Genomic DNA, 24,812 nt, shown 5'->3' with positions numbered 1-24,812 from the left:
GATTCCATTAACGCCTTTAGTAGATTTAAAGTGCTTTCATACAAGCCCCCCCCCCCCCCCCCCTAACCCTAAACCTCTCAGTATTAAACGTTACTGGGCAGCAAAAATGTCCAAACCTTTACTGCTATTAATCACAAGTTCTCCACTTTGTCTCTGTATTACACTAAGTTTACCACCCGGTAAACTTGTAAGGAAGGGATAGAACAAATTGCCGTAGAATTTGCTTTTACGTTGGTATCGTATGAGCTCGGATTTCATTCACCAAAAGCTGTATTCAGTTTACCTGAGTAGAGTTGAAAATTGTGAAAATGTACGCAAACACTTTATGCAGGGGCGAAAGAAGACCAAGTAGCCACGTGATCCCTAGCAAAGGAATCATCACCACGCATGCCCTGACACCAAGCCTATAAAATCAGGAAAAAAAAGAAAATCAAGATAATTTGCTTTTACCATTGTTGTGAGTTGACACTAGTCGTATAAGGCAGCAAAGTATGAGGCTAATGACTTATATGAATCTACCACTGACGCTGCTGAAATACTTACCTTATTTGTTCGCTGATTTTGTCTTTTACATGCTGCATTATCGTCATTTCCTTGATAACTCGCACCAGTATCAATGTGTTTAACTGAAAAAAGTGATAAGAATGAAAACAAAAAACAAAATCTAAAAGCAATCAAACTTTATAAAGGAAACAGGAGTTTGCACTTGAGCTAAGTGGTCCCATTTGCCTTAGCGGATGGTCGTCAAAATTTTAACCCTTCCCCTTCCCTAGCATTCCGCAAGACATTTTTGAGGTGTCCTTGACCATTCGTCAGTAAACATTTATACAGCTGGAAGGAGATGGCTAAAATCATTATGAACGCAAAACGTTTCGTCCAACAAAACAACGCAATAACCCAGTAGAGACTCGAACCAGGACTTTCAACCTAAAAACCTTGCACAGTAACCGCTGACGGCATCTCCCAACGATAGGGTTCACCTCAAGCAAAATGTATCCTTCATATATTTCATGTTTTGTTGAAAACTATTGAACAGAGTCAAAGAGGTTAAAAAGAGCGGCGGGGAAAATGCTCACGATGCAAAGAGACCTGAAAGCAAAGCGTGAAAGATAAAAATGAAAAAAAAAATTTTTAGGAATTTAACTTACCAACTCAATCAGCACAACGAATACAACAAATATCCAGATCGTGCCGTTAGAGGATGACATCCAGCAGCTAAATAAAAATTAATTATGCGAAACTTTGATAATTTATCAATTAATTACTTTTTTGCCCATGCATGTACGCAGTACTTTCCATGTTTGATTACAACTGAAAACAACAAAGAAATAACAAAACAACAAAAACAAACCAACCTTTAGACAAAAACAAAAATTTAAAACAATGCAAACAAGCAAACAAAAAAACAAAAAAAAAACAAAAAAAGAACACAAAAACAGGATTCGTGACAGAAATCGCTAGACAAAAAGATCATTTATTTCTTACAACTTCTCGCTGACATAGCTTTTAATCCCCGGCCCGGTTCCTGCTGCAATGCCCAGCGATATGGAAACAACGAGAGCGGGTAGACCTGTGGATTCGAAATTCGAAGGGACAACAGAGTCAAATGACGATGGTGATGTCTAAGATGCTGATGGCAATATTCATCTTTAATTTTCAAAAGATTATCAAAGAGAGAATGGGTTTTTAATTTATAGTTACCCCATGAAAATCCATGTGAAACCTTCATCTTGTCGTTGATGTTGTAAACTTGTACAACAAACAGGTAGAGATAAACTCCCTCGATCAACATCCAGCAGAAAGCGGCCATTAGGAAATATTGAACAAAAGCTGCCACTGTAACACAGGCAGACTGCACAGGAATGAAAAATTTGAGCTAAGAGTCGGTTGAAAGTCATAAAGATTTACCGAAAGAGATTCTTGTCTTCTCGTTTGATATAATATCTCACCTTGTTCTCAACAGCACCACTTCCGGCTAGGAAGAAAAGTTGACCTGCGCCAAGTGAAGCGACTAGACTCACTCGAATCTGAGATAAGGGCCCCCTCATGTCTCTAATCAAAAGCAAATGACTGATTTTATTCTACATCAGTTCTATCCTCATTTTATACAAAGCCTGGTTATATTTTTATGATTCGACTCGCCTGCTTAAAGGAATCATGACAGGACGGAAAACGCGTGCACTGTAAGTACCTCCCGTTGTCCCATACAAAGCCTTAGAAAACTTTTCTAAGGCATTGTATGGGACAACGGGAGGTACTTACAGTGCACGCATTATCCGTCCTGTCATGTAGCTATGCACAATTAAACTGATATCATTTCTTGTTGAGTCTATATTCTCGGCTTGCTTTGGAATGCTTGCGTGTAACTATGTCATGTACTTACGTAAGAACAGTATAACTGATGATTGTTAAAGTGATTCCAACCAGAGAAAACGACAAGCCCACATATGTGAGAATTTCCAGCGCTTTTTCGTCCGTCTTAGAAATGAATACAAAAACAGTGATTCAATACTTGTAACGGAAGAGTGCCACACATCATATACCTGGATTAATGCAAATTTATGAAAAAGTGCTACACCAATTCTATCTAGTGTTAGTGCCTTCTGAAATCAATGCATGTATGCTTAGCAATATTCTTACCTTAGTTAAACCGTTATCTCTACTTCCCCTGTCAAACTGCATAAGAACGGCAAAGTGAGTCAAATGATTGCAACTACACTCGGTGTGAGACTCGTTCTTCGATAGCAGGAGACACCCTTGTCTGGACCAGCTAGAATTACATCAGAAAACAGTTAGAAAAGCAGTCAAAAGCAGTCAGTCAATGAACATAAGAAACAAAACAATAGCCAGTTTTATAGACATTAACACGCGGAAGCCTGAGAAGGAGAAAAAGAATGAGTAAGAGAAAGAAGGAGTAAGAGGTGAACACACAATGTGATATACCAGTGCATAAAAGCAAAGTCCTTAAGCAAATTTATTATTTGAAGTGAACGATGTCATCAAGTCATTCAAAGCTGTTTACCTGTTTTCCGAAGTATTCCAAAACACGCAACTTCCATCCGGCGCGTCCTGAAACCGTAAAGTACTGTTAGTATTACGCAGTGCAGCGACTTGGTGGCTAATGTGGAGATGGGAGTGCTCTCACCGGCTTTTTTTAAAACCCTTTCCCCACCCCCCACCCCCAACACTAATAATGATAATAAAAGTAACGACAATAATAATAATAATAATAATAATAATAACAAAAAGAATAGCGATGATGATGATGATAACATTGATAATAATGATTGTAATAATAAGGAAAATAGACAAATCTAATCAAATCAAAACAAAACAAGAATAAAAAAGGAAAAAAAAACCGGAATAACAAAAGTAAAGCAAAACCAAACAAACGAAATCAACAACATACACGATAACAAGCAACAACGACAGCAACAAACAACAGCAACAATATATGTAGCGAGACAAAAATGGATCAAAGGGATGCAAAAGGAAGTATAAATTTTGGCTTGAATTTTCCAGAAATATCAGCACTGGGTAAATTTCTTTATAGTGTTACGAATGCAGATGGAGCTCTCTCTTGATTAATTGTATCTTACCGCTAGGTTTTTAAATTTCAGTGTAACATTCTTTCTGAAAGTGTTGTTCCTCGGCCATATCGTTGCAGACAAGATATTACTGTTGAATAACCAAAAGACAAATAAACAAGAAAAAAAATTAAAAAAAAAAAAAAAGAAAAGAAAACCAATCAAACAAACAAACGGACCGACAAAGGACAAAAAGAGAAAATAATAAAAAGATAGCAAAAGAGAATCAAGACGAAAGAAACAAAAACAAAGGGGAAATTCAAACTGAGGTCGAAGATGTTTCTCTTTTATTATTAACATTTCCCTTCGTAGGTTATCAGCAAACCAAAATAGATTAATTTGAAATAAAAGATACGAAATGCAATACTAAGTTTTAGCAAACCTGAATCTATTGAGAGGAGTAGAGTCGGCCTGCTTTTTCAGGAATACTTCATGGAGATCTTTGTAAATGACACAAAGTACAACTGATCCTAAGGTGAAAATAATAGAAACAATTGTATTACTTCGAGAGTTTTTAGAAAAAAGTACAAGTTATCACGGTTTAAAACCTTGCGCGTTTATTAGCATATTTCATTGGTATGCCCAGCCTTGTTATAAGAGTAAAACATTTCGACCAAAGGAGAAATGAACTGAAAATGAAATAAAAGAAAACCAAAACAACCAGCTTGAGATATCAGCCATTCACCTTCAATGCCTTAAGTATTTTAAACCCAGTCCCCCTTTTAACCAAGAACACAGATAATCGCTAAAATAATTTGAATAATACGAGAAAAATATATAATTTTCTATGCTTAAAAAAAAAGTGAAAAAGATAGTTGTCAAACCGTTATCGAAGCCTGTAACAGGAAGGCTGACGTAGTTTTCTCCTTTATCATCATCAAGTTGTACTCCAGTCTCATTTTCGTGGAAAATCTTCCTGACCAAAATATCTAATTGCAAAACAGCGACTTATTTTACGTGAGGGCCAAAATAAACAAGTTATCGTCCTCAAAAGTTTTAGGACTTAAAGACTGAAGAACCATCACTTAGAAGTAGTAAATGCAAGTAGTTTGCAGGGATCATCAGTCGAAGGAGCGTTCTCCATTCAATTGTCAGATAAAGTGCTGGTGATCATTTTTAAATCCATAAACATATGACTGGAATGAATTCGAATGGTTTCTTATTTTTATATTCTTAATTTATTTATTCATTTTCCCCCTGTTTATGACTTCATATGTATGACGATATTGAAGAACATATATAAAATAGAACGAATTCTTGGAATCAGAGACAACTGATGAGCCATAGGAATTCGCTGTTATAAACTGCCTTAAAAGAGGTCCAACACATTTCAGGTGTCGCGAAAATGATTCGATGGAGGGTTGCTACAGACAAAGCTTATACCAAAAACGTCGAATAAGTAGTAGCGTTAGCAAACGTTTCTAAAATCTGCCACGAATGATGCATGTATTCATCCTGAACTCTGAATTAGAAATCAAGAGCTGACTTCCAAATCAGCTTTTAAGATCCACTTACCTGCATGTTTACTACTGATGTTCATCTTAGGTACGGTTTGATTTAGGTGATTTTGAGCATAATTCCCAATGAACTCCTCCAAATTGGTGACAGTGAGGAAAGTGCGTTCCATCTTTTCTTGATTTACATCATTTCCAGAAGAGTCAATCAATTCCTTTAGGATGGTGTCAACAAGTTTCTTGTTTGAAAACTGAGAAGGCGAAAAAAAGTCTCAATAAGGTAATAGTCGTTGGTTTAGATATGTCCTTCAATAGCCTAACTGTTAAAGGAATTGATAAACTCTGGGCGACACAGTCTGTGGAAAAGCTTTCTTTAACCAAGGCACCAGCAATAAACTTAAGGGGAGTTTTAATTTCCTGACGTCGAAGTCTTCTATTTACACGTTATTGCCATGGTTTCTAAGCAAAGTATTACGAACATAATAATATACATGGAAAAATTACTCAGTTCTGATTGGTTAAGATAAATGCAGTTTTCAGGTAATTCAGTGCAGAAGAGAGTTAATTCAGTGCAGAAGAGGGTTAATTCAGTGCAAAGAAAGAAACAAATCAGACATTATGATTGGTCAATAATCAAAGAAACTCACAGATAGCTAATCAAATTTCCTTGGATGGCGCAACAAAATCTGAAAATTTGAAAATTTGCGAGCGAAACAATGGCCGGCGTTTTAAGTAGGTTTTCTTTCGCCACCGCAGCTGAAAAACAGCTTAAACAACGAAAACACTATAAAAAGCACTGCTTTTTGGTTGTCAGTTTGGAAAAAGTGGTGTTTAGAGAAGGTAATTGCCAAGGAAATCGAAAATTACGAGCCGACCCAGCTTAACACTTTGCTCGAGCGATCCAACGCCGAAATTAAAAACAGTCATAGTTAAACCTCGGAAACGATGATTCCATTTCATCGAAAGTGCTTCGGACAAAGACTGAACTATTCCTTGAACTGTTTAGTCGGACTTTGAACTTTCTTGCACCTCAAAAAAGGGGAAGATATCATTGCCTATTATTGTTTTGATCCTACGTGGTTGTTTTGACCGAAGGCACGGTTTGAATAAATTATTTTTTGCACTTGATGCGCGCGCTCTGCTTATATTTAATTATGATAAGCCATCTCGTATTTTTCCATGTATATTATTAACGCGTAATCACATGATTTTTCTCGTGCAATTTGGAATAAACAAGCACTTGTTAATTTTTTCAAAGACCACAAATTCTGTTTGTCTTTAAGAGAATTTACTCTTGCTTATTTATTCCAAATTGCACTCGAAATCATGTGATTACCTATACTAATGGATTAAGAATGGAATAACCGATTACAAGATTATAAATAGAAAATATGAATAACATAGGAAATACTGGAAAACGTACTCGCCACGACATTAATTTCTACTAGAGCTCACTCCTCTTATTTGCTTGAAAGTCGAACTTGTATTGATAGCTGCGCCGACTGGGGCTAAGAGTGGGATTGGTTTCTACACTCTCTAAAGGGTGAAATTAAAGTAACAACAACAACAGGCACTAAAAATGTTACAAGAAAATCAAATACACGTACTTCGCTTGATGGTGTTATCTTAATGGCGGGAAAATTCGGTTTCTTCGCCCAGCACTGTTTCACTTTGATTCTGCCCAAATACGACGAGTCTGTTGTATTTGTCAATATAATCGAAATCTGCTTGCGAGGTTTTTTCCTACACCTCCACATTCTAACACAGTCTTTTTTCCAAGGAGGCAACTGACTGAAACAGGAGGTCAGCTCCTCACACCAAGAGTGACAACAGGTTTCGTCAATAGATGCAGGTGTTTCATTGCCACATTTCATCCTATGCCAGTACCGAGACATTTCTCTAACATATTGCTGACAGTCTGAACCGTTCAGCTCTGAGGGTCCGAGTGTTTCATCAGGGCGGGAGCAATGCCCATCTGCGTTAGATACGAAAACATTAAATGGAGACATTTTTAAATGTCAATGCTGTTCCTCGTTCGTTCACATACTTTTTATATTTTTGTTAAATTAGTATTTTTCCGTAAGTAAATTTACTTGATTGAACTTTCTTTTCACTTGATTTTTTTCCTTTTACTACTCGAATTCCACCCCAGCTAGAGATAACTAGGGTTTTCAGAACCCTAAGCTTTTTCTGAATTTTCTCTGAATTGTTTAAGATGGGCCCGCTTTGAGTTTGATGCCACTTTTTAAAGTTTATAGACCGAAACCTCCCTTTGTTTACTTGTCCCCCCTATTACGTAGGAATAATTACCAGCAATGACAAATCAGTGATCTTTTGGACTAGGTCACATTTTATGATTTATCTGGCAAGATATAATATAGTGTATAACCTCTGACGACAGAGGATAATAAGTTGAACAATTTTGAACCTTAATGATAATTTTCTAATTTTCTTTTTTTTTTTTTTTTTAAAGCAAAACAATACATACCTCGTGCTGAAGTTGGCACAGTCATAGCACCTGAAATAAAGACAAAACCAAAAGAAATGATTGAGGGGTGGAGACGGGAGGGGGTCGGGGGAATCAATAGAAAAACAAGTACTTAGATAATAAGATACCTGAAGGAGACGTAAGACTACCTAGTCAACCATATAGGGGTAACTGCTCATAAAATTGTTCGCATTTCACTCAACGCCTTGCAAGTGTCGTGCTTTACCAGTCGTAGAGGGAGGATTTGTAGAGGGAGGAGCGTTACGCACCCTAAAAACAAATCTGACACCCTTCACTTGTGGTGGAAACGTACAGAGTTTCAAAATATACGTAAAGAAGGGAATGGAAGGTATGTGACGCCAATGTGGAGAAAATGACACCTTATTAAAAACCAACGCACTTAATCACATTGGAAAGGAAAGTCATTAAAACATATCCTGGTCAGAGCTACCCTGAGGGCAGAAGTTTAAAATCGCTTGCGAATGGCAGTAGTAATACTTTTTTGACTCGTCATTTGCTTCTTGTGTCCCGCACCTCGCGCGGAGTTTGTCGACGCTTTGATGCAATAAAATCTCTACAAATTGGCTCTTAGTTGAACCTTTTAGCCAAGACTTCCCGCCATTCCACAGGTAGAAGGTGGCCTTTAAAGTAAAATCCATTTCGTTCTCTCCGTGGCTTTAAGCCTTTCAAGTGAAGGAACGCGAGAAGCCATCGACGGTTCCAGATACAAGAAGTTTCCTCGAGGAAATTGCGAGAAACTAAAATATGTGTCTAGAATAAACAACTCATAATTTCAGAAGACTGCCACAACCATCTAAGACCTTAATATATCTAAATCGCTCTGATGCGGTTGGATGATAGACCACAATGAAAATTACACGAGTTTAGATAGCATAGAAAATAGCGGATAAGCGCGCAATGTTTGTGGTCGAAGGATCCTTTAAAACGAACATGAAGTGAGAGATTAACTAGTCAAAGGAATTGTGCCGAGTTTGAATCCTCATGTCAAAATAAAAAAAAATTGGAAATGTTTAAATTTTTTAATTATTATTATTATTATTATTTATTTTTTGTATATAAAACAAAGCATCTATAGCAATGGACACAAGGTGGAATTTTCAGAGATTGCCTCTAACTAGATAACTAAAAGAAAATGTAACAGTATCGTAAGCTTTACCCAGTGAAGTATGAGACCCTGAAGAGGCCTTGATAACTTATAGGGCCCTGTGATGCCTATTTTTCCGTCAGAATTCAGTGTTTCTGTTATGTAAACTATACCGGGACATCGGTAGAGTTTTTCTTGAGAGTCGCCCAGAATAAAAAAAAAAAAAAACCTAGCACAATTCTCGTAACTTATTACTATAATGACTCATATATTTGAAACATTTCAGATCGATTTCTGTTTTCTGGTCTAATTATTGCTTGAAAGGCTTCCGTCGTAAGAGAGCGCTTAAATCAATAGAACGGTCTAAAAAGTACATCTGCTTAAATAGAGAAAGCCGTTCCATTGTCACCTCTCTCTAACGAACAACTACGTTAACTACAAGAAAGGAAATTAATATAAGACGGTCGTGCTCAATGTCCGCGTGGAAAATAAAAATAGGTCAGAGAAAATCAATAACGTTTGGGCAAGAATTTCAGGAAAGGGGGTATCTCTTGTGTTCCGGTTTCGCCACCTAAATTACATCGTGTTTGTCTTTCGATTTAGCTATAGCTATGATATGACAAAGGGAACAATCTGGAGAAATTAAAAAAAAAAGCTCTCGGCTTTCAAAATTGTTTTCATCTCCTCCTTTTTCTTTTTCGTTCCAGACTTCACGTCGATCAATTGCATCAAAGAATTTGGGAAACATATTGTGATGGTATCAGGAGGAAAACATAACAGGAAGCTAGTTAAACTGCTTGACTACAGCGAATTGGTTTCATATAAGTACTTACCAAAAATGATTAAGATTCCATGCAAAAGCATTTCGTCAAAAGGTTTCGTCCAGAAGAGGGGGTTCTTCTTTAACATTCAAGGATCCAAATTATCGATGAGAATATTAAGAGCGGCGAATTTGCCTCGCGAAGAGCACTTATTCAGACTGCTTCACTTAGGGCCCTACACAGCGATGTTAAAATGATGTGGTGAAAATCTCACTTAGTGCAGAGTGAGACTATAAACGATTTGAGTGCGAACCCTTTCCCCTCATGGCCTAAAAGGAATTAGCTTTTCAGCTCGTAGATTCATAATAACATCTCTACTGTCACATTGTCATAATTACAGACAAAAACAGGTGGATGATTATGATTATGGATAGACTAATATCGCCCCGTACACTAATAATGAAATAGTTATAAAAAGATATGGTTTTCCATAATATGACATTTAATTTAGATTCAGTGTTATTTTCAGTTTTCTCATGCAAATCAAACTGGAATTTGTTCTTGTGACTATCGGGTATCCGGCTATTAATCAAACCGAATACAATACAGACGCGGTGAAGAAAAGATACCTAATATTCTAATTCTACCATTCTGTGTTTTGTTTTCAGTTGAAAGCTGACAGGGTCTTTATGTCAATGACCTGAGGCAGTATGATTGAAATGGTAATTAAAATGCCAAATGCTTGTCACGCAAACACATAATGTTTTTTTGGAAGATTAATTTACTTGCCGTTATCAGCTTATGTTCAGCGGAGGCAAAATATGTAGTTAAGTAGATAATTGGTATTGCTTTATCAGTCTCTCGAGTGGAAAAGCATTGGGTTCTTTGAATGTCTCTCGTCCAAATTTCTTTCGTTTTTGTTTTATTAAAAGGTGATAACAAGCGACAGACAGTCCAAAATGCACGAAAAAAAAAAAAAAAAAAAAAAAAAAAGAAGGAAACAAAATTGGTTGGAGCTAAACTGCTTTAGGCAGCCAGGCTACGCCAAGTCCTTAGATGGCCCAGACATGCGTAAGCCACGGGAAGTCTTAACACTCTGTCCTTTATCCTATCCCTGTAGTGCTTTGCAGAGCGAAGGCAGTACAGTAACCCCTAAGGCGATGTTAAGAGACTATATCGACCAAATTACAAAGCCTCAACTTTGCTTGGTTTTTTAAGGGGGGGATGCCAAAAGTTTTTTTTTTTCTTTTTAAATTGACCTACGCTGTAAAGAGACATGCTAAGATTAATATGGTCTCAATCTCCACGGAGAGCTTTAATTACAAGCTTTAAATGTTGGCCGTTTCCATCTTTTTAAAAGCAGATGCAAATGTCATACCATGGATTCATCAATTAAATTAACTTTCTAAGAACATGAAATGCTTTACGTTTGGTAATCATGAGTTAGCAGAAATTAATTCAAAATGCATATGCATCTACAAATAGCAGATCAAAACCTCAACGTTCAATAGTTTCTTGTATAGAAACCGGGCTCTGGTCTCAAATCACAGGCAATGCACTAACAAACCAACTAAAGGTTTAGTTTTAGCAGCTGAAAAAACTTGAAACAAATTAGGACTCTCGTCACTAGAGAGAGCGACTTATTTACTTCCCTGAGTATCGTTTTGTTTTGTTTTGTTTTTTTTTTTTTTCGTGGCCTTTATGTAAGAGTTCTATTCTGATATTATATTGAATAATTAGCTGACGAATTCCTTACTTACAATATCTTGCTTGTATATACCGCACTACGAAGTTATAGTTGTTATGTACAATGTAACATATCGGCAACTACATAGAGGTTTTGTTCGAGACTCTTTTAGTTTTTTCGCCGTCACTCAGTGGGTGAACCTTTATTTTTCTCGGCGCAGCAATGGCTGTGGAATCCTCATTTACTTCTGAGGGCATTACGGATGTTCGTTTAGTGCTAGTTCCAACATCCATTGCTGGAAAGATGGCCTGAATCCTTCTTCTCAAACGAGCTTTTAACTGTAAATTGCAAGTTAAATTAGCCACATTTTCGCATTCAAGGAGTTTGTAAGTCGTACTCTTTTTTCCTCGACTTTGTGATGTACAGGCTTTCAACAGCAGCCAATTCTCACAAGTCACAACTAAATTAGACGTCATTCAGCACTTGTGGAGCTCCATACCCTAGAGAACATGTGAGTACAATGATAATTTTGGTCCTATAGTTCTTCCGTTTGTCCTGTTGCTTTTGCTTTCCAGTTAGTCTGTTTCTATGCACGAGCCCTTTGAACTAGAGCTTAATTTCTTTGAAATAACATTTAAATTAAATAGAACTTCCTAGTCTCCACGGTAATTTCAAAAACCGATGTAAGACCGGACCTTGTGATGCAATTTTAAGCGATAAATCACTGACCTCGCTATTCCTCACGCAGTGAAGAAGAAAGATCACGAAACCCTGTTGAATTAAAGGGATGTGAGAAGCTTTTTTTAAATCATGACGATGATGATTTGATTATGATTTTCACGAGATTTACACAGTTTTTAAACCACTGAGTTGGCAGAGTAATGAGTTCAACATAACACCATCCCAAGGTTCACGGGACTGTGCATCTGACAGAATATAACGTCTTTTGATCTCCACAGACATTTATCTACATCTCACCTGTGAAGAGTTGAGGATCGTGAAGATGTAGGCGAAAGCTTTGTGTAAGGGTGCCAATAACCCAAATAACCACGAGATTCCCAGCAGAGGAATCATAACTATGCATGCCTTCACACCAAGTCTAGATAAAACAAAACAAATAAAAACAACAACAATAACAAAAAAAGAGCAAAATAAGGGACTTTTGATGATGTGATTGTTGATGAAAAAGCTATATTAGGTAGAAATTATATCAAGATGGTTTCTCATTGTTCCTTTTCGGACTTAGGACTCTTCCTCGGTAGATTTTTGAAAAGGTTGGATTCCAGATTGTTGTTTTCTAGAGAAGGAGCTGATTCCAAGACCCAACATTCCGGAAGCCGGATTTCCTTCTATGGAGAAGACCATACCTTATTTGTTCGCTACGTTTGTCTTTCTCTTGTTGCATAGTCACCATCTCCTTGATCACCCGCCCGAGGATCAGAATGTTAAACTTAAAGAAGAAAATAGACCCATGTGAACCCCATGAAAGTTTTTCTTAGTTTCGATAATGATAATCCTGGTTATTTTCACTTACAAATTCAATCAGCACGACAAATACTATAAATATCCAGATCAGACCATTGGTAGAAGACATCCAGCAGCTTTAATAAAAACATAAAACAAAACAAAAACAGGTTAAGCTATAAATAGATGATGTGATTGTAAATGATTACTTGAAATACCAATATGGACTTTCCACACATTGAATGCCTTTTCTACAGAATATAGACTGAATCTGAATGGAATCCATAATTACAGCCTAAACAATCCGATTCAAAACCGATCTTAAGGCTCAGAACTTTTTTCTTCCATCTTAGAACACACTAACAATAAGCCGGTACATAAAAAAAACGAAAAAGGATCATTTTTTGAATTATACGTGCATTTTTTTCAGCTGTAACAAGTTCGTTGTTCGTTTTCTAAAATACTTGTGTTACATCAGTTCCTGGAAACTTGAGTGTGATGACATTAGATCAGTACAATGAAACTCTCCTAACTATTTATTAGCCAAAAAACTTCCGATCCCATCTTTTCCAGCTGCAATACTCAGTGATATGGCAACGACGAGCGCGGGAAGGCCTACAGAATTGAAACAAAAATCAGATTTGAAACTTATTCTCACTTGTCAAGGGCATAATTTACCTTTCCACATTAGATATTTACCTTTTGAACCCCCCTAGTCAGAGCTATATAGGAATGTACTGCGCAATATAAGTGATAGAGTATGTTCCTGGCCGCGTATTCTTGAATTCGAAGAAACTGTTTCTAAAATTAGTTGGACTTCTGGGACATAGGTTACTAGATCAACATAAAAGGATGGTACTAAAAGTGTTTAAATATTTTAATAGCCATAGAGTACCTTACCCCATGAAATTCCATGGCACATTCTTAACTTGTTGCCAACGTTGTAGACCTTTACAATAAACAGGTAGAGGTAGATTCCCTCGACCAGCATCCAGCAGAAGGCGGCCATCAAAAAGTACTGCATAAGGGCCGCCACTGTAACGCAACTTCCCTGGAGAAAATAGAAAACGAAAACGGATTTTTGCAATCTGCCTGAATGATATATACAATGACACATGATTGATTTGCTTCGTAAATATTAATAATGCTGTCGTCCTGACTCTTTTTGGAAACTGACCAATCGAAAAGAAAGATTTAGAGGAAGCACAGCTCATAATAAACCCCGTTTTTAACTGAAATACAAAAAAACTAATTTCGGACAAAAGTAAAAATGTAAAAAAAAAGAAAAAAAAAACCGAAATATTTAAAACTGCCCAGTTTTGGACTGTAAACACTTCAATTTCCACGGAATTCTTGCCTTGTTCCCAGTCGCTCTAATCCCGGCAAGAAACATGATTTGTCCTGCTCCAAGAGAAGCGACGAGACTCACTCGAATCTGGGATAAAGGTCGTCTCATGTCTCTGGCATGCAAAGAAAAACGAGAAAAAAAATAGACCAGAGAAGAAAAGAAAAAAAACATTAAAAAGAAATAAAAGAGACATTCGTTATTTACGATGTAGGTGATTGTTTTTTCCCTTTATTTTATAAATATAACTCTTTCTTTCTTTTTAAGAAGTTAGGACTAGGATATTGTTAGTGATACGGGTTCCCCCTTTTTTTTTTTTTTTCGTATCATAATTTTTTTTTTCGAGGAATACAATAGATGGCTCCAGGTCTTCTCGTCATCATGGAACTCAAAGAAATGAGGAAACAAGGAGCAAAGTACGGTTAGTACGGTCTGGGTATCACTCGTGTCTGTCCTTTGACAGAACCCAGCATACTTGGAAACATTTTTTCGATCAATTGTCCACTTTTTTGACTAACACACATTTCTAATTTCTAACTACTTAACTCACGTGAGAGTAACATAGCTGATTATCGTCAATGAGATCCCAATTACAGAGAGGGTCAGCCCGACGTATGTGAGAATTTCCAAGTTCTTTTCATCATTCTTTATGGGTGAAAATATAAATGATAACAATACTTTAAAAGACTTACAAATCTTAATACATTGACTTAACCAAGTTTTATTCTACCTTAACAACTAAAATGTTAAAGTAATAGGTATTTGTTTGAATGTACCAGCAAATACCATCGTACAGGGGAGTTGCAGGCGTTGTGGTGACACTTACCGCTGATATATCGGCAGTCTCTGTTCCAGAAGATGTGTCCAGAAGAACAGCAAAATGAGTCAAATGATTGCAGGTGCACTCTGTTTGGTATGCATCAGTAGATTTGACATAGCACCCTTCTCCTGACCAGCCAATGGAACTGAAACGTAAGATAGATAATTTATCGATCAAGTGAGATTTTAGTGCACAAGTCATGCGAACGGAACCCCATATCTTTTTATGAATGTAACTTATCAAAGTGTGAAAATCCGTTTGTTAGACGATGATTCCTGTGAGAACTTTCATGTATTTCACTAGTTCTCAAAACTTTGCTCTTACGTGAAAAAAATTTGAACAAAGGGCAACACAATTTAGCTAACTGGATAATTTTCGCGACTTGACTTAATTTAGATATAAGTGTCCGCATCAACCTGAGACGACGCCGGTAAGCATGAATCATACATTATTCCCACTTAATTAGCCCAACGCTAGCCTCATGATAAGAGTTGAATAGAAAAAAAGAAAAAAAAAAGGAAAAAAAAAAAGAGGGACATTCGAATAATATTTACCTATCATCCAACATGTTCCAGAACATACACTTTTTCTTGTTATTTGAATTCTAAAATAATGAAACAATAATAAATTATACAATGAAACACAATTTGCACCATGAATCGAAATCTAGCGAAATTAGAATTCATAAACAATACATTCATACTGAAAAAAGGCGAATTTCATTTCAGACAGCTAATAGAGTCACTTAATCTCGACCAGAAATGACAAGGTATAACAAAATCGGCAGGAAAGAACAGCGTAAGTCTCGCTACCTTAATGTTTTTGAACTTCAAAGTTATATTTTCCTGAAGTTTCTTGGGTGGAGGAGTTATTGTGGCAGCCATAATAATGGAGGTGACTTCCCTATTTCAGAGCGATGAAAGTAAGAATCACTAAACTTCAAATGCACCGTTTCAAGTATACAGAAGAGAAATAGATATAAATTGTCTAACGTAAAAAACCCTTCAGTTTCTAGCGTGAAGGAAATTTATCAGTCGTTTATGCATACAAAGATGGAAAATAAACGTATAGTTATAATTGCCGGGTGACCTGGAATTGTTCAGAGTACTGTTCTCTGTCTGGTTAGTGATGAATAGTTGATGGAGGTCTTTGTATATCATTCCGAGTACTACTGAACCTGAGTAAACGATAAAGATGAAACGATTTCATGAATTTCGCCATATCGACTAACAAAATTAAAATGAAAACATAGCTAAATGCATCAATAAGTAAATAATATTGGAACACGAAATATTTAAATAAACTTTTTTAACCATTGTCCAAGTTTCCCGATGGAATGCTCAGGAAATTTTCCCCATTAGGTTCTTCCAGACGAAAGTGGTGGCTTTCATTTTGGTAGAAAGTTTTCCTGACCAGAACATCTAACGGAAAGGTGTAAAAATGATATCAATAATAACAATTAGTAATATCAACAATAAAAATGATCAGTTTGACTCGATAGGGGAAAAAGGTTACCTAAGCCTTTTAAGAGAAAACAAAATTATCAGGTTTTAATCGAAACAGATAGAACAGTAAGAACTAGTTTATTGATGCTTAGTATAATTATGTTGTTCTTAAATGTTATTGCGAGGCTATTTCATGTAATGGACATCTCTTCATGGCCAGCCCTTGAATCGGAACGACAGTGACGTTCAACATACTTATTATATTAAGAAAATGCCTTACCTGCATAAATGCTGCTCATATTAAATTCGCTTGTTGTGTGATTGAATTTGAGTTGTGCAGTTTCCAGCAAGGATGTTTCCAACGTGGTCAATTCAAAAAACATTTCCTCTATTTTCTCCTTCTTATCTTCACTTTTGTTGCGTATCTCATCGGAATAATACTCAGTGACGGACTTCAAAGAGCTGAGCAAGTACTAAAAAAACAGTAAAATGGTTTAATTTCAAAAAGGGCAACGAACTTCAAAGAGCTGAGCAAATCCTCAAAAAAACGGTAAAATGGTTTAATTTTAAAAAGGGAACGATAAACCTTATCACACAAAAGTTCGCATCTAGTTTAAGTTGTTAACAAAACAAAACAAAACGGAATTGTGAGAAATATAGCCAAACTGGCATAACTGTTAAAATTCATACAAATCAAGCCGGTGCCAGAGCGAAAGCGATCATGCTGAGGTCCATCGCGGCTAGATCGTCACAGCAGTCTCCGGTCATCGCAGTGAAGCAAGCATCAGAAATTACATCGGCCGCCCAAATTATTCCAGGTTGTGATCTATTGCAGAACTTTGATATTTTATGAATTTTGATGGTTTGACATTTATGACACCTTGTCCAACCAATCAGACTGTTTGAACCTTTCGAACAAGGATTCTGATTGGCTTATTGTAGCAAGTATATTGGAGGGAGGAGGGGGGGGGGGGAGAGGGGGATAGGAGATCACTTCTCGTGCCTTACTGCTTCCTGCATGCCTTACAACAGAAAAGAGCAAACTCATGGCTTCTCTATTTGTAAATAGATCCCATGATGTTTTTTATCATCTATCATCATTACGGTCTGCGTGTGCGTTAATATCAACATTCGCACTGCCTCCGTGTTATAAACACAGCAACGTCCTTTTCATGTCAATTGTGGGGATACAGACAGTTCTGCATAAAGGAGTTTCAAGATGAAAAGTGACGTAATCTATGCAGGGATATCAAGAAGCGAGAACTAAATTCTTACCCAAAAAATTTAAAGCGATATACATGTTTTTTCAAAAACATAAATAGAGTACCTCTTTGCGTAAGTTTTCCCCTTCTTGCAGATCACCTATGTAGAAAGGACGTATAAGTAGCACTCATCATAATCCCGAAAAATGGTTTAGTAATTTGAATAAACGAGGGGGCAATAAAAAAATAATAATAATAAATAAATTAAAAAGTAAACTGATGATTAACGAAAACACGAGATTGATAGATGACTGACTGGGATCGAAAGAGCGAAGGAGCGATCGAGAGATCGGACGGCCGGATGGATTTATGAATAAACAAATTAATGAAATTCTTAATGAGAAATGATCTCATGTTTAAAACAAAAGGAACCTTATACATACCATTTTCTTGCGATGCGCCATTAGATAACTTGTAAACTTGATAACGACCCTTCCATCCGCAAAATTTGACGTCAATGTTATATGATGACTGGTTTCCTCTGGTTTTCACCTTGATCTTTGTCCGGCGATGTCCCCTAAAGAGTTTTTTAAACCTCCGTGTGCATTTTTTCCGCCACTCAATGGATTGCTGGAGACAATCAGCGAAGGTTTCGCACCACTCAGCACAATTCCCTCTGCGGCATTTGATTTTTAACGAGGGCTCCCCAGTTATGTCATCAATCCGCGAACAGTTGTCTTTTATCCACGAAACTTTCATTTCTGCGTGTTTCCTGGAGCACTGGTTACTATGACCTGAAAAACAAACATGGATTAAATTTGAGAGAAAATACTTGACTGTACCTAACTCTCAATGACGACTCAAACATTTCTTTTTGAGCTTAAATTTCCTGTTAGATTATTACTAGGGAGCAGAACATTCGTTGGTGACTGTCCCAATTTCCATTACTCATTTCAGTTACTTGCTCGATAAAGACGATGCGATAGTCACTAAAAAGAGCACAGAAATACATATCCATGCGATAGCCTGTTTCAAGTATCGTTGAGCATACCCTTTGGTATCCTTGGGTTCAGCGCGAAAATCAACGAAAATCATCACACAGCTGTAACTAAACACAAGAAGCCATCGTCCACGTCTGTACGTATATTGCTAAAGCACAGAACAAATAATCGGTGCTTGACGGAAATACTTTGATAAAACATAAAGTTTCCTTTTGTATTATACTTAAGGAGTGCAAAAGTGATATAAATTGGTAAATTAACTTTAAAAAAATGAAAAAGTAAAAAAAAAAAAAAATTGGACCCCCTGAATTACCCTCCCCGCAAAGGGGAAGTACGTTCTATAAAACGTTTGCCTAAATCAAAAGTTCCTGACATGTTTTGTGTTTTTGTTGCCAGAAATCACGATTAAAAAATTTGAGATTTCAAAATTTAAATTCTCTATCCTTGTTTTGACTTAGTGATGATCAGGCATTGTAATCTCGACCAAGAAGGATAAAAAACTAAGAAAACAGCGGCGAAGAGAGCGATAATGACTCAGTTCTCGACATGGATCTTAATCAAGACGGTGTAATACGGCCATTCATTTTTGAGACGCAACATAGCTCGGCTTCAGGAGAAGAAGAAATCGCTGTTGACGAAGAAACTCAGGAATAGATAAAAGGAGAGACATCTACGCGCTCACGACTTGGAAATCGCGAGTGGCGCTCTTGCGGCAACTGTCATGAGATGCCATCAGAAAACAAGAATTTATGCTTTCAAGAAATGAATTTTCTTGGCGATTGACTCGATCTGGAATCGGAGGTAATTAATTCTTCTAAAATAAAATCTTTGTTTCTGGAATGACAATTTTTGAGTTTCTACAAAAGAACAGCGCAGTGCCCGCGACGGATTTATTTCAAATTGCTAATTGAGTGATGTGAATTGTTACTGAAATTGCAAGGGCCAAGCTTCAGTGTATTACTTAGCACGGATCATTTGAGCCTATGTGTTTACTAGCCAATGTTTTCAGAATAGCCCTTATTGGCAACCACCAAGTGAGAAATGAGAGACTCGAAGATCATCTGTCAAAAGAGTAGGCAACGACAGAATAAAAATTTTTCACAAACCTCATCCAAACAAAACGCTAAAGTTGTTTGCAAGTTAGTCTGATGAAAACCGGAGAAAACACACACACACACACACAAAATAAAAAAAATTTAAAAAAACAGTGGCAGTTTATTGTCAACTTGAGTGGAGTCCAATTCGATCTCTAATCATACAAATGATTAAGAAAATCGGACGACCACTAAGCGGGTATGATTTCAGACAGAATTGGACGACACAAAGTCCTGTTACCAATTAATCAAAACTATGACAAAATTCGAGAAAGAAACTAGACATCGGATATGCGTTTTTATATTAAAAAAAAAAACAAACAAAAGAAAAAAAAAACATTAGTTAACTCGGAGAAATGCGAGAAAATAGCGCGCGGATATGACGCGTTCTGTCCACTTACACAGGCATGACGCGTAAACCGTCCTATTACACTGTCCAAATAACAAGCATGACGCGTACACTGTCCTATTAGTGCTCAAATCGGGCTCATGATAACCAATCACGTTCGAGAATTTTGTTATAGTTTTGATTAAATTGTAAATCGACCTTTATAGCTTGTATGCTTTGTTTACCTAATGGAGGTCACTAGATCAAGGAAATTCAATCTTTTACTTTTGTAAATTATGGAATATAAATATGGAAGTGAACAAGATAAAATTGAAAGTAAGGGTACTTTAAAGAATTACCACATAGCCTACCTTGGGAAAATTTAATATAGGAGGTCTCCTATTCCAAGTTTGTTTGATGTATATATAAACAGAGCCTCATGTTACATGGAGAGCGTCAGGAAGTCTCCCGTTGTCGAACATTGTTAGCTTAGGATATCAATTGTACCACAAATGACGTCTCAGTGCTTGGCGAATTGGAATTTGTTTGTTTCAACTGCATTTGTGTGGGTTCCGTTCCGAACTGGATAAAACGGGAATTATTTTCGGATTCCTAAGGAAGAGTTCTTTCACCAGAATTAAAGTTTTCTATACCGTACTTTTCCTTTAAAGAGCGTCTAAGAGAGCTTCAAAGGGCTCCGTCGAAAAACAAGCCAAATTGAAAGTACAACATAGAACCAATAGCCTACTTAACATATCGATTTTTTTAAAAGTTTACATACATAAAGGTTACCATTTTACTTTTTCATACTCACCAACCATTAGTGCAAGAAAAACCATTATCCAGAACATTTTGGCTAGAGTTTCCTTTCGAACTTTCCGATATGAATTCGGCATTGTTGAGATCACTGTCTCGTGAAATAGTGATGAAGGTATTAATCTTTTTTTCAATGGCTTTGGGTAGACGTTACACACAGAGATACGTTCGATCTTGAGCGAACAAGGAATAGAGCAGAGACCAAACTAGGTGTGAGTTTCTAACACATTATTCCTTAGGTTTGTTGGCACTAAATTGACTAGCTGGGTCCGTATTTACTTTATAAATTGAGACAATAGCAAGACATGAAAAGAATAATTATTTCTCATACCCAAAAGTGTCATGGAAACCACTGGGAAAATTGCAGGTGGCTGTGAATTAAAAATTGCTCAAAGCGGATGTTTTTTTTTCATTGTGTTCGTTATAGAGGAAACGAAAATGTTCTCAGCCTAGCTACTTTTTTCCAATAAAATTCTCCACCAACAAAATAGTTTTCAAACTTGCTATTTTCTTAATATGAAATAGCTAATGACAAGTCAATGAGTCGCACCACTGCTTTTTTCCGGTATTTTTTAAAATTCTAATTCACCCATAGTTTAGACGCAGACTGGCGTATTTGTGTTAACAAAATCGCCAATGAGAGATGTGTAATGAATGAGGTTTAAAACAAAACAAAGAGTGTTCAACTCAATAGGTGTCCTTATTGAAAACGGCTGAATTTCCTAGTTTGCATGACAAACTGTCATGAGGTTGAGCAAATTTTTGGATGAATATTTTATCATTTCTGCCGGGGGAAATTCTCTAATCACAATATATTTCCCTTCTTTTTGTACCCCTAAATGAAAGACCAAAAAAATTATATTTTTCCTTTGACAATTTGAAACGTAAAAACCTTTTTTTAAGATTTAACTCCTCAAACTATTTGATTGGCGTTATTACGAATATAGACATTTTTAAGACAACACATTAACTAAGTTGACAGCAGATGGCAATTGAAGGATGTAAAATAAGGATTTTAAACCTTATGCTATTGGTATTAGAAGGAAATAAAATATTTCATTTTAATGCCGGCAAAACGAGAATTATTAGGTCAAGGATATAGAGGAAAAGAAGAAAAGGAAAAATTAAGACGGATTCAAGGATGTGATAATCATTGCTATTTCTTTTCCTAAGGTCATCAAACGTCTGCGAGGCCTTCAATTATAAACCTATTAATGAAAAGTTCTCCCATATTTTAGCATTTAAATAAATTGTTATTTCTTCTTTCGCTCACAACTCTATTTTTAGCTTTAGTTTTCTCGAAATATTGCTTATTCAGACTGCTTCACTTAGGCCCTACACAGCGATGTAAAATGATTTGATGCAAGTCTCACTTAGTGCGGAGTGAGACTGTAAACGGTTTGAGTCCGAGTCTTTTCCACGTATGGCCTAAAAGGAAATTAGCTTTTAAGCTTATGGGTTCGTTATAACATCTCCAATGTCAAATTGTCATAATTACGTACATAAACAGGTGGATGACGGGTAGATCAATATCGCCTTACACACTGGTGGCAAAGACTTTATAAAAAGATGAGGTTTTCCATAATAGAACATTCCATTTAGGTTCAATATTATTTTCAGTTTTCGCATGCATATCAAACTAGAATTTGTGGTTATGACCATCGGATCTCCGACAATTAATCAGACAGAAAACAATACAGACGCGGTACAGAAAATATACCTGATATTCTAATTCTCCCATTCTTTTTTTTTTTTTTTTGCGATGAAAGCTTACAAAGTCTTTATATCAATGCCCTGTGGCAGTATGATTGAAATTGCAATTAAGATGCCAAACGCTCGTAACGCTAACACGAAGTGTCTCAAGGACGATTGATTTTATCGCCGTTATCGGCTCAAATTCAACGGAGGAAAAATATGCAGCACGGTAAATAATCACAATTGCCCAATCACTATCTTGACTAGAAAAGCATTTGGTTCTTTGTGTGCCTTTTGTATAGATTTTTTTGTTTGTTTTTGTTTTGTTGAAAGGTGACAACGACAGACGGTTTATAACATGCACATAAAAGAAGGTAGCAAAATTGGTTGGGGTTAAACTTCTTCATTCAGCCACGCCACGTCCAGTTCTTTGATGGCCCACGCATGCGTAAGCCACGATAAGTCATAACATTCCGTCATTTATCCTATCCTTGTAGTGTTTTGCAGAGCGAAGACACTACAGTAACCCCTAAAGTGGTGATAAGAGACTATATCGAGCAAATTACAAAGCCTCAACTTTGCTTCGTTTTCTTTAAGGGGGGGGGGGGGGGGGGGGGGGGTGTTTTTTTATAGAGGAGAACAAACCTACGCTGTAAAGAGACATGCTAAGATTAATATGGTCTCAATCTCCACGGAGAGCTTTTATTACTAGCTTTATATGTTGGCCGTTTCCATCTTTTTGAAAGCTGATGCAAATGTCATACCATGGATTTATCAATTAAATACGTTTACAGACTCCATCTTTATATTTTTAGAACGACTTCCCCAACTGAATTTATTAATCCTCTTGGTGCATTCTTCTTGCCAATCAACGGATTGCTTGAGACAAAAAGCGAAGTCTCTGCACCACGTCAGGATACAATACCAACGACACCAAAGATGAAAGGTGATTCTTAATCAAGGCGGATCGGTTCCGTTTTCGATTCGCTGACAGGTATCTTTTACCCCTTTAAGTTCCAACTTTCCGTAATTCTTGGGACACTGGTAACTATGACCTGAAAGTAATCACGCAGGTAAAAACGTTAAATTCATAAGAAATTGCTTCACCGTACCCAACTTCCGATGATAAAATTAATTTTGTGACAGACTTTAACCGCAATAGCCTGCTTCAGGTACCTCTTTGCAAGAGACCACGGAAATCTTTGGCTACAGCGAGAATATTTTCAGCGGCAAGTATTTAGTAATAAAACCATCATTTTGATGCCGACATCGATTAAAACAAGTTGGTAAGCATATATAAATAAGATATGGAACCTTTCCCTCCCTCCCCCTTCTAAAAAAAAAAACAAAAAACAAAACAAATAAATTCATACTCGACGGATGAACGAATAATGTCTTAAGTAGGTAGGATATGTTCCTGAAGTACAAAAAGAATTAGATGAACGACAAACTGACCCTGTGGCTAAATATATAAATTAAAATACAATGCGTAGTACATCATGGCGCCACTGGCCTTCTTCATACGTCAAGTTTCCTAATAACAAGCAACTCAGAAGGTTACCATACTGCTTGGTCGTACTCACCAATCAAGAATGCAAGGAAGAGAATCTTCCAGAACATTTTGGCTAGAGATCGCTTTGAACCTTCAAATACGAATCCGGCCTTTTGTGTATTAAAGATTACTGTCTCGTTAAACAGTGATGAAAGTACTTTTTTTTTTGTCGGTGACTTTGGGTAGAGGCTATATCCAGAGGCTAAACCTTGAAAGACCAAAGAAGAAAGCAGTGACCAAGCTCGGCGTGAGCTTTTAAAACTTAATTCCTCGAGTTTGATGGCACTAAACTGACTAACTGTGTCCGTATTTACTTTATGAATTTAGACAGTACCGGGATATGACACGAATACTTATTTTTCATATGGGAAAGTGTCATGAAAAACCGACGGGCAACAGCAGGTGGTAATTGAGTAAGAAATTGCGCAAAGCAGAGTTCATAAGAAAGGAACCGACATATTTGTCGCCCAGAACACTGTTTCCGACTTAACCTCCCCTTAACACGAACATAATGGTTTTCAAATTTGCTACCCTCTTAATATAAAATAACGGACGACAAGTCATAGGTTTTCAAAATATTTTTCCGGAATATTTCAAAATTAAAATTCACCTTTAAGTAAGGTACACTTTTTGAATTGCTGCTGTTTTTCTGTTAATGACATTGCCATAGACAGATGAGTAATACATGAGAATTGAAAGAAAACAAAGAGTGTTCAACACAGTTGGCGCCCTATTGAAAACTAAGCCGAATTTCCAACTTTGCATAACGAACTGTCATGAGGTTGAGCACGTTTTACCTGCTGAAAAGGCAAATTTTCAAATGAATATTTTATCATATCTGCTAGGGGAAGTTTTAAAGTTAAACTTCCTTCTGGCCACGAGATTTTTTCCTTTTTTTTTGGTACCCTTAACTGAAAGACCAAAAATATATATATATCAACCTCAACAATTTGAAACAAATACATCTT

At 36.7% G+C, this 24,812-nt stretch overlaps 2 protein-coding genes across 3 annotated transcripts; both read right to left on the bottom strand.

The window, feature by feature from the left end:
* Positions 1–274: 274 nt before the first annotated feature.
* LOC131773594 (adhesion G protein-coupled receptor L4) lies at positions 275–10,585 on the bottom strand. Its single transcript, XM_066167801.1, has 16 exons — positions 9,468–10,585; positions 7,530–7,559; positions 6,649–7,016; positions 5,103–5,292; positions 4,412–4,516; positions 3,970–4,057; positions 3,600–3,678; positions 3,023–3,069; positions 2,641–2,770; positions 2,384–2,478; positions 1,950–2,052; positions 1,702–1,852; positions 1,486–1,570; positions 1,149–1,215; positions 544–626; positions 275–404 (listed from the first exon to the last, which is right to left on the bottom strand). The coding sequence occupies exons 1-16, from the start codon at positions 9,541–9,543 to the stop codon at positions 275–277; spliced, it is 1,827 nt and encodes a 608-aa protein (XP_066023898.1). The 5' UTR covers positions 9,544–10,585.
* A 99-nt stretch (positions 10,586–10,684) lies between these two features.
* On the bottom strand, positions 10,685–20,852 carry LOC131791523 (adhesion G-protein coupled receptor D1). 2 transcript variants are annotated; one of them, XM_066167787.1, is made up of 18 exons: positions 20,596–20,852; positions 17,802–18,152; positions 17,484–17,518; positions 16,437–16,629; positions 16,025–16,132; positions 15,801–15,888; positions 15,524–15,614; positions 15,266–15,315; positions 14,718–14,856; positions 14,442–14,536; positions 13,904–14,006; positions 13,447–13,597; positions 13,080–13,161; positions 12,617–12,683; positions 12,450–12,532; positions 12,061–12,181; positions 11,812–11,853; positions 10,685–11,420 (listed from the first exon to the last, which is right to left on the bottom strand). In XM_066167787.1, the coding sequence occupies exons 1-18, from the start codon at positions 20,675–20,677 to the stop codon at positions 11,223–11,225; spliced, it is 2,079 nt and encodes a 692-aa protein (XP_066023884.1). In that variant the 5' UTR covers positions 20,678–20,852; the 3' UTR covers positions 10,685–11,222. The 2 variants fall into 2 exon arrangements, with proteins under 2 accessions (XP_066023884.1, XP_066023885.1); XM_066167788.1 differs by lacking the exon at positions 11,812–11,853.
* Between the last annotated feature and the right edge of the window lie 3,960 nt (positions 20,853–24,812).

The sequence above is a fragment of the Pocillopora verrucosa genome, chromosome 5, assembly GCF_036669915.1.
Source record: "Pocillopora verrucosa isolate sample1 chromosome 5, ASM3666991v2, whole genome shotgun sequence".
Classification (NCBI taxonomy): domain Eukaryota; kingdom Metazoa; phylum Cnidaria; class Anthozoa; order Scleractinia; family Pocilloporidae; genus Pocillopora; species Pocillopora verrucosa.
This window is presented reverse-complemented; position numbering and strand designations above follow the sequence as displayed.

Coding starts and splice junctions, on each gene's coding strand:
- LOC131773594 (XM_066167801.1), bottom strand. CDS start 9,543: ATGTTAAAGAAGAACCCCCTCTTCTGGACGAAACCTTTTGACGAAATG. Junction 4,058..4,411: donor TGTTACAGGCTTCGATAACG/GTTTGACAACTA, acceptor TTTTCACCTTAG/GATCAGTTGTACTTTGTGTC. Junction 3,070..3,599: donor TGAAATTTAAAAACCTAGCG/GTAAGATACAAT, acceptor TTACGGTTTCAG/GACGCGCCGGATGGAAGTTG.
- LOC131791523 (XM_066167787.1), bottom strand. CDS start 20,677: ATGCCGAATTCATATCGGAAAGTTCGAAAGGAAACTCTAGCCAAAATG. Junction 15,889..16,024: donor ATCGGGAAACTTGGACAATG/GTTAAAAAAGTT, acceptor TCGTTTACTCAG/GTTCAGTAGTACTCGGAATG. Junction 12,684..13,079: donor AGTTTTTTGGCTAATAAATA/GTTAGGAGAGTT, acceptor TTTTTATTAAAG/CTGCTGGATGTCTTCTACCA.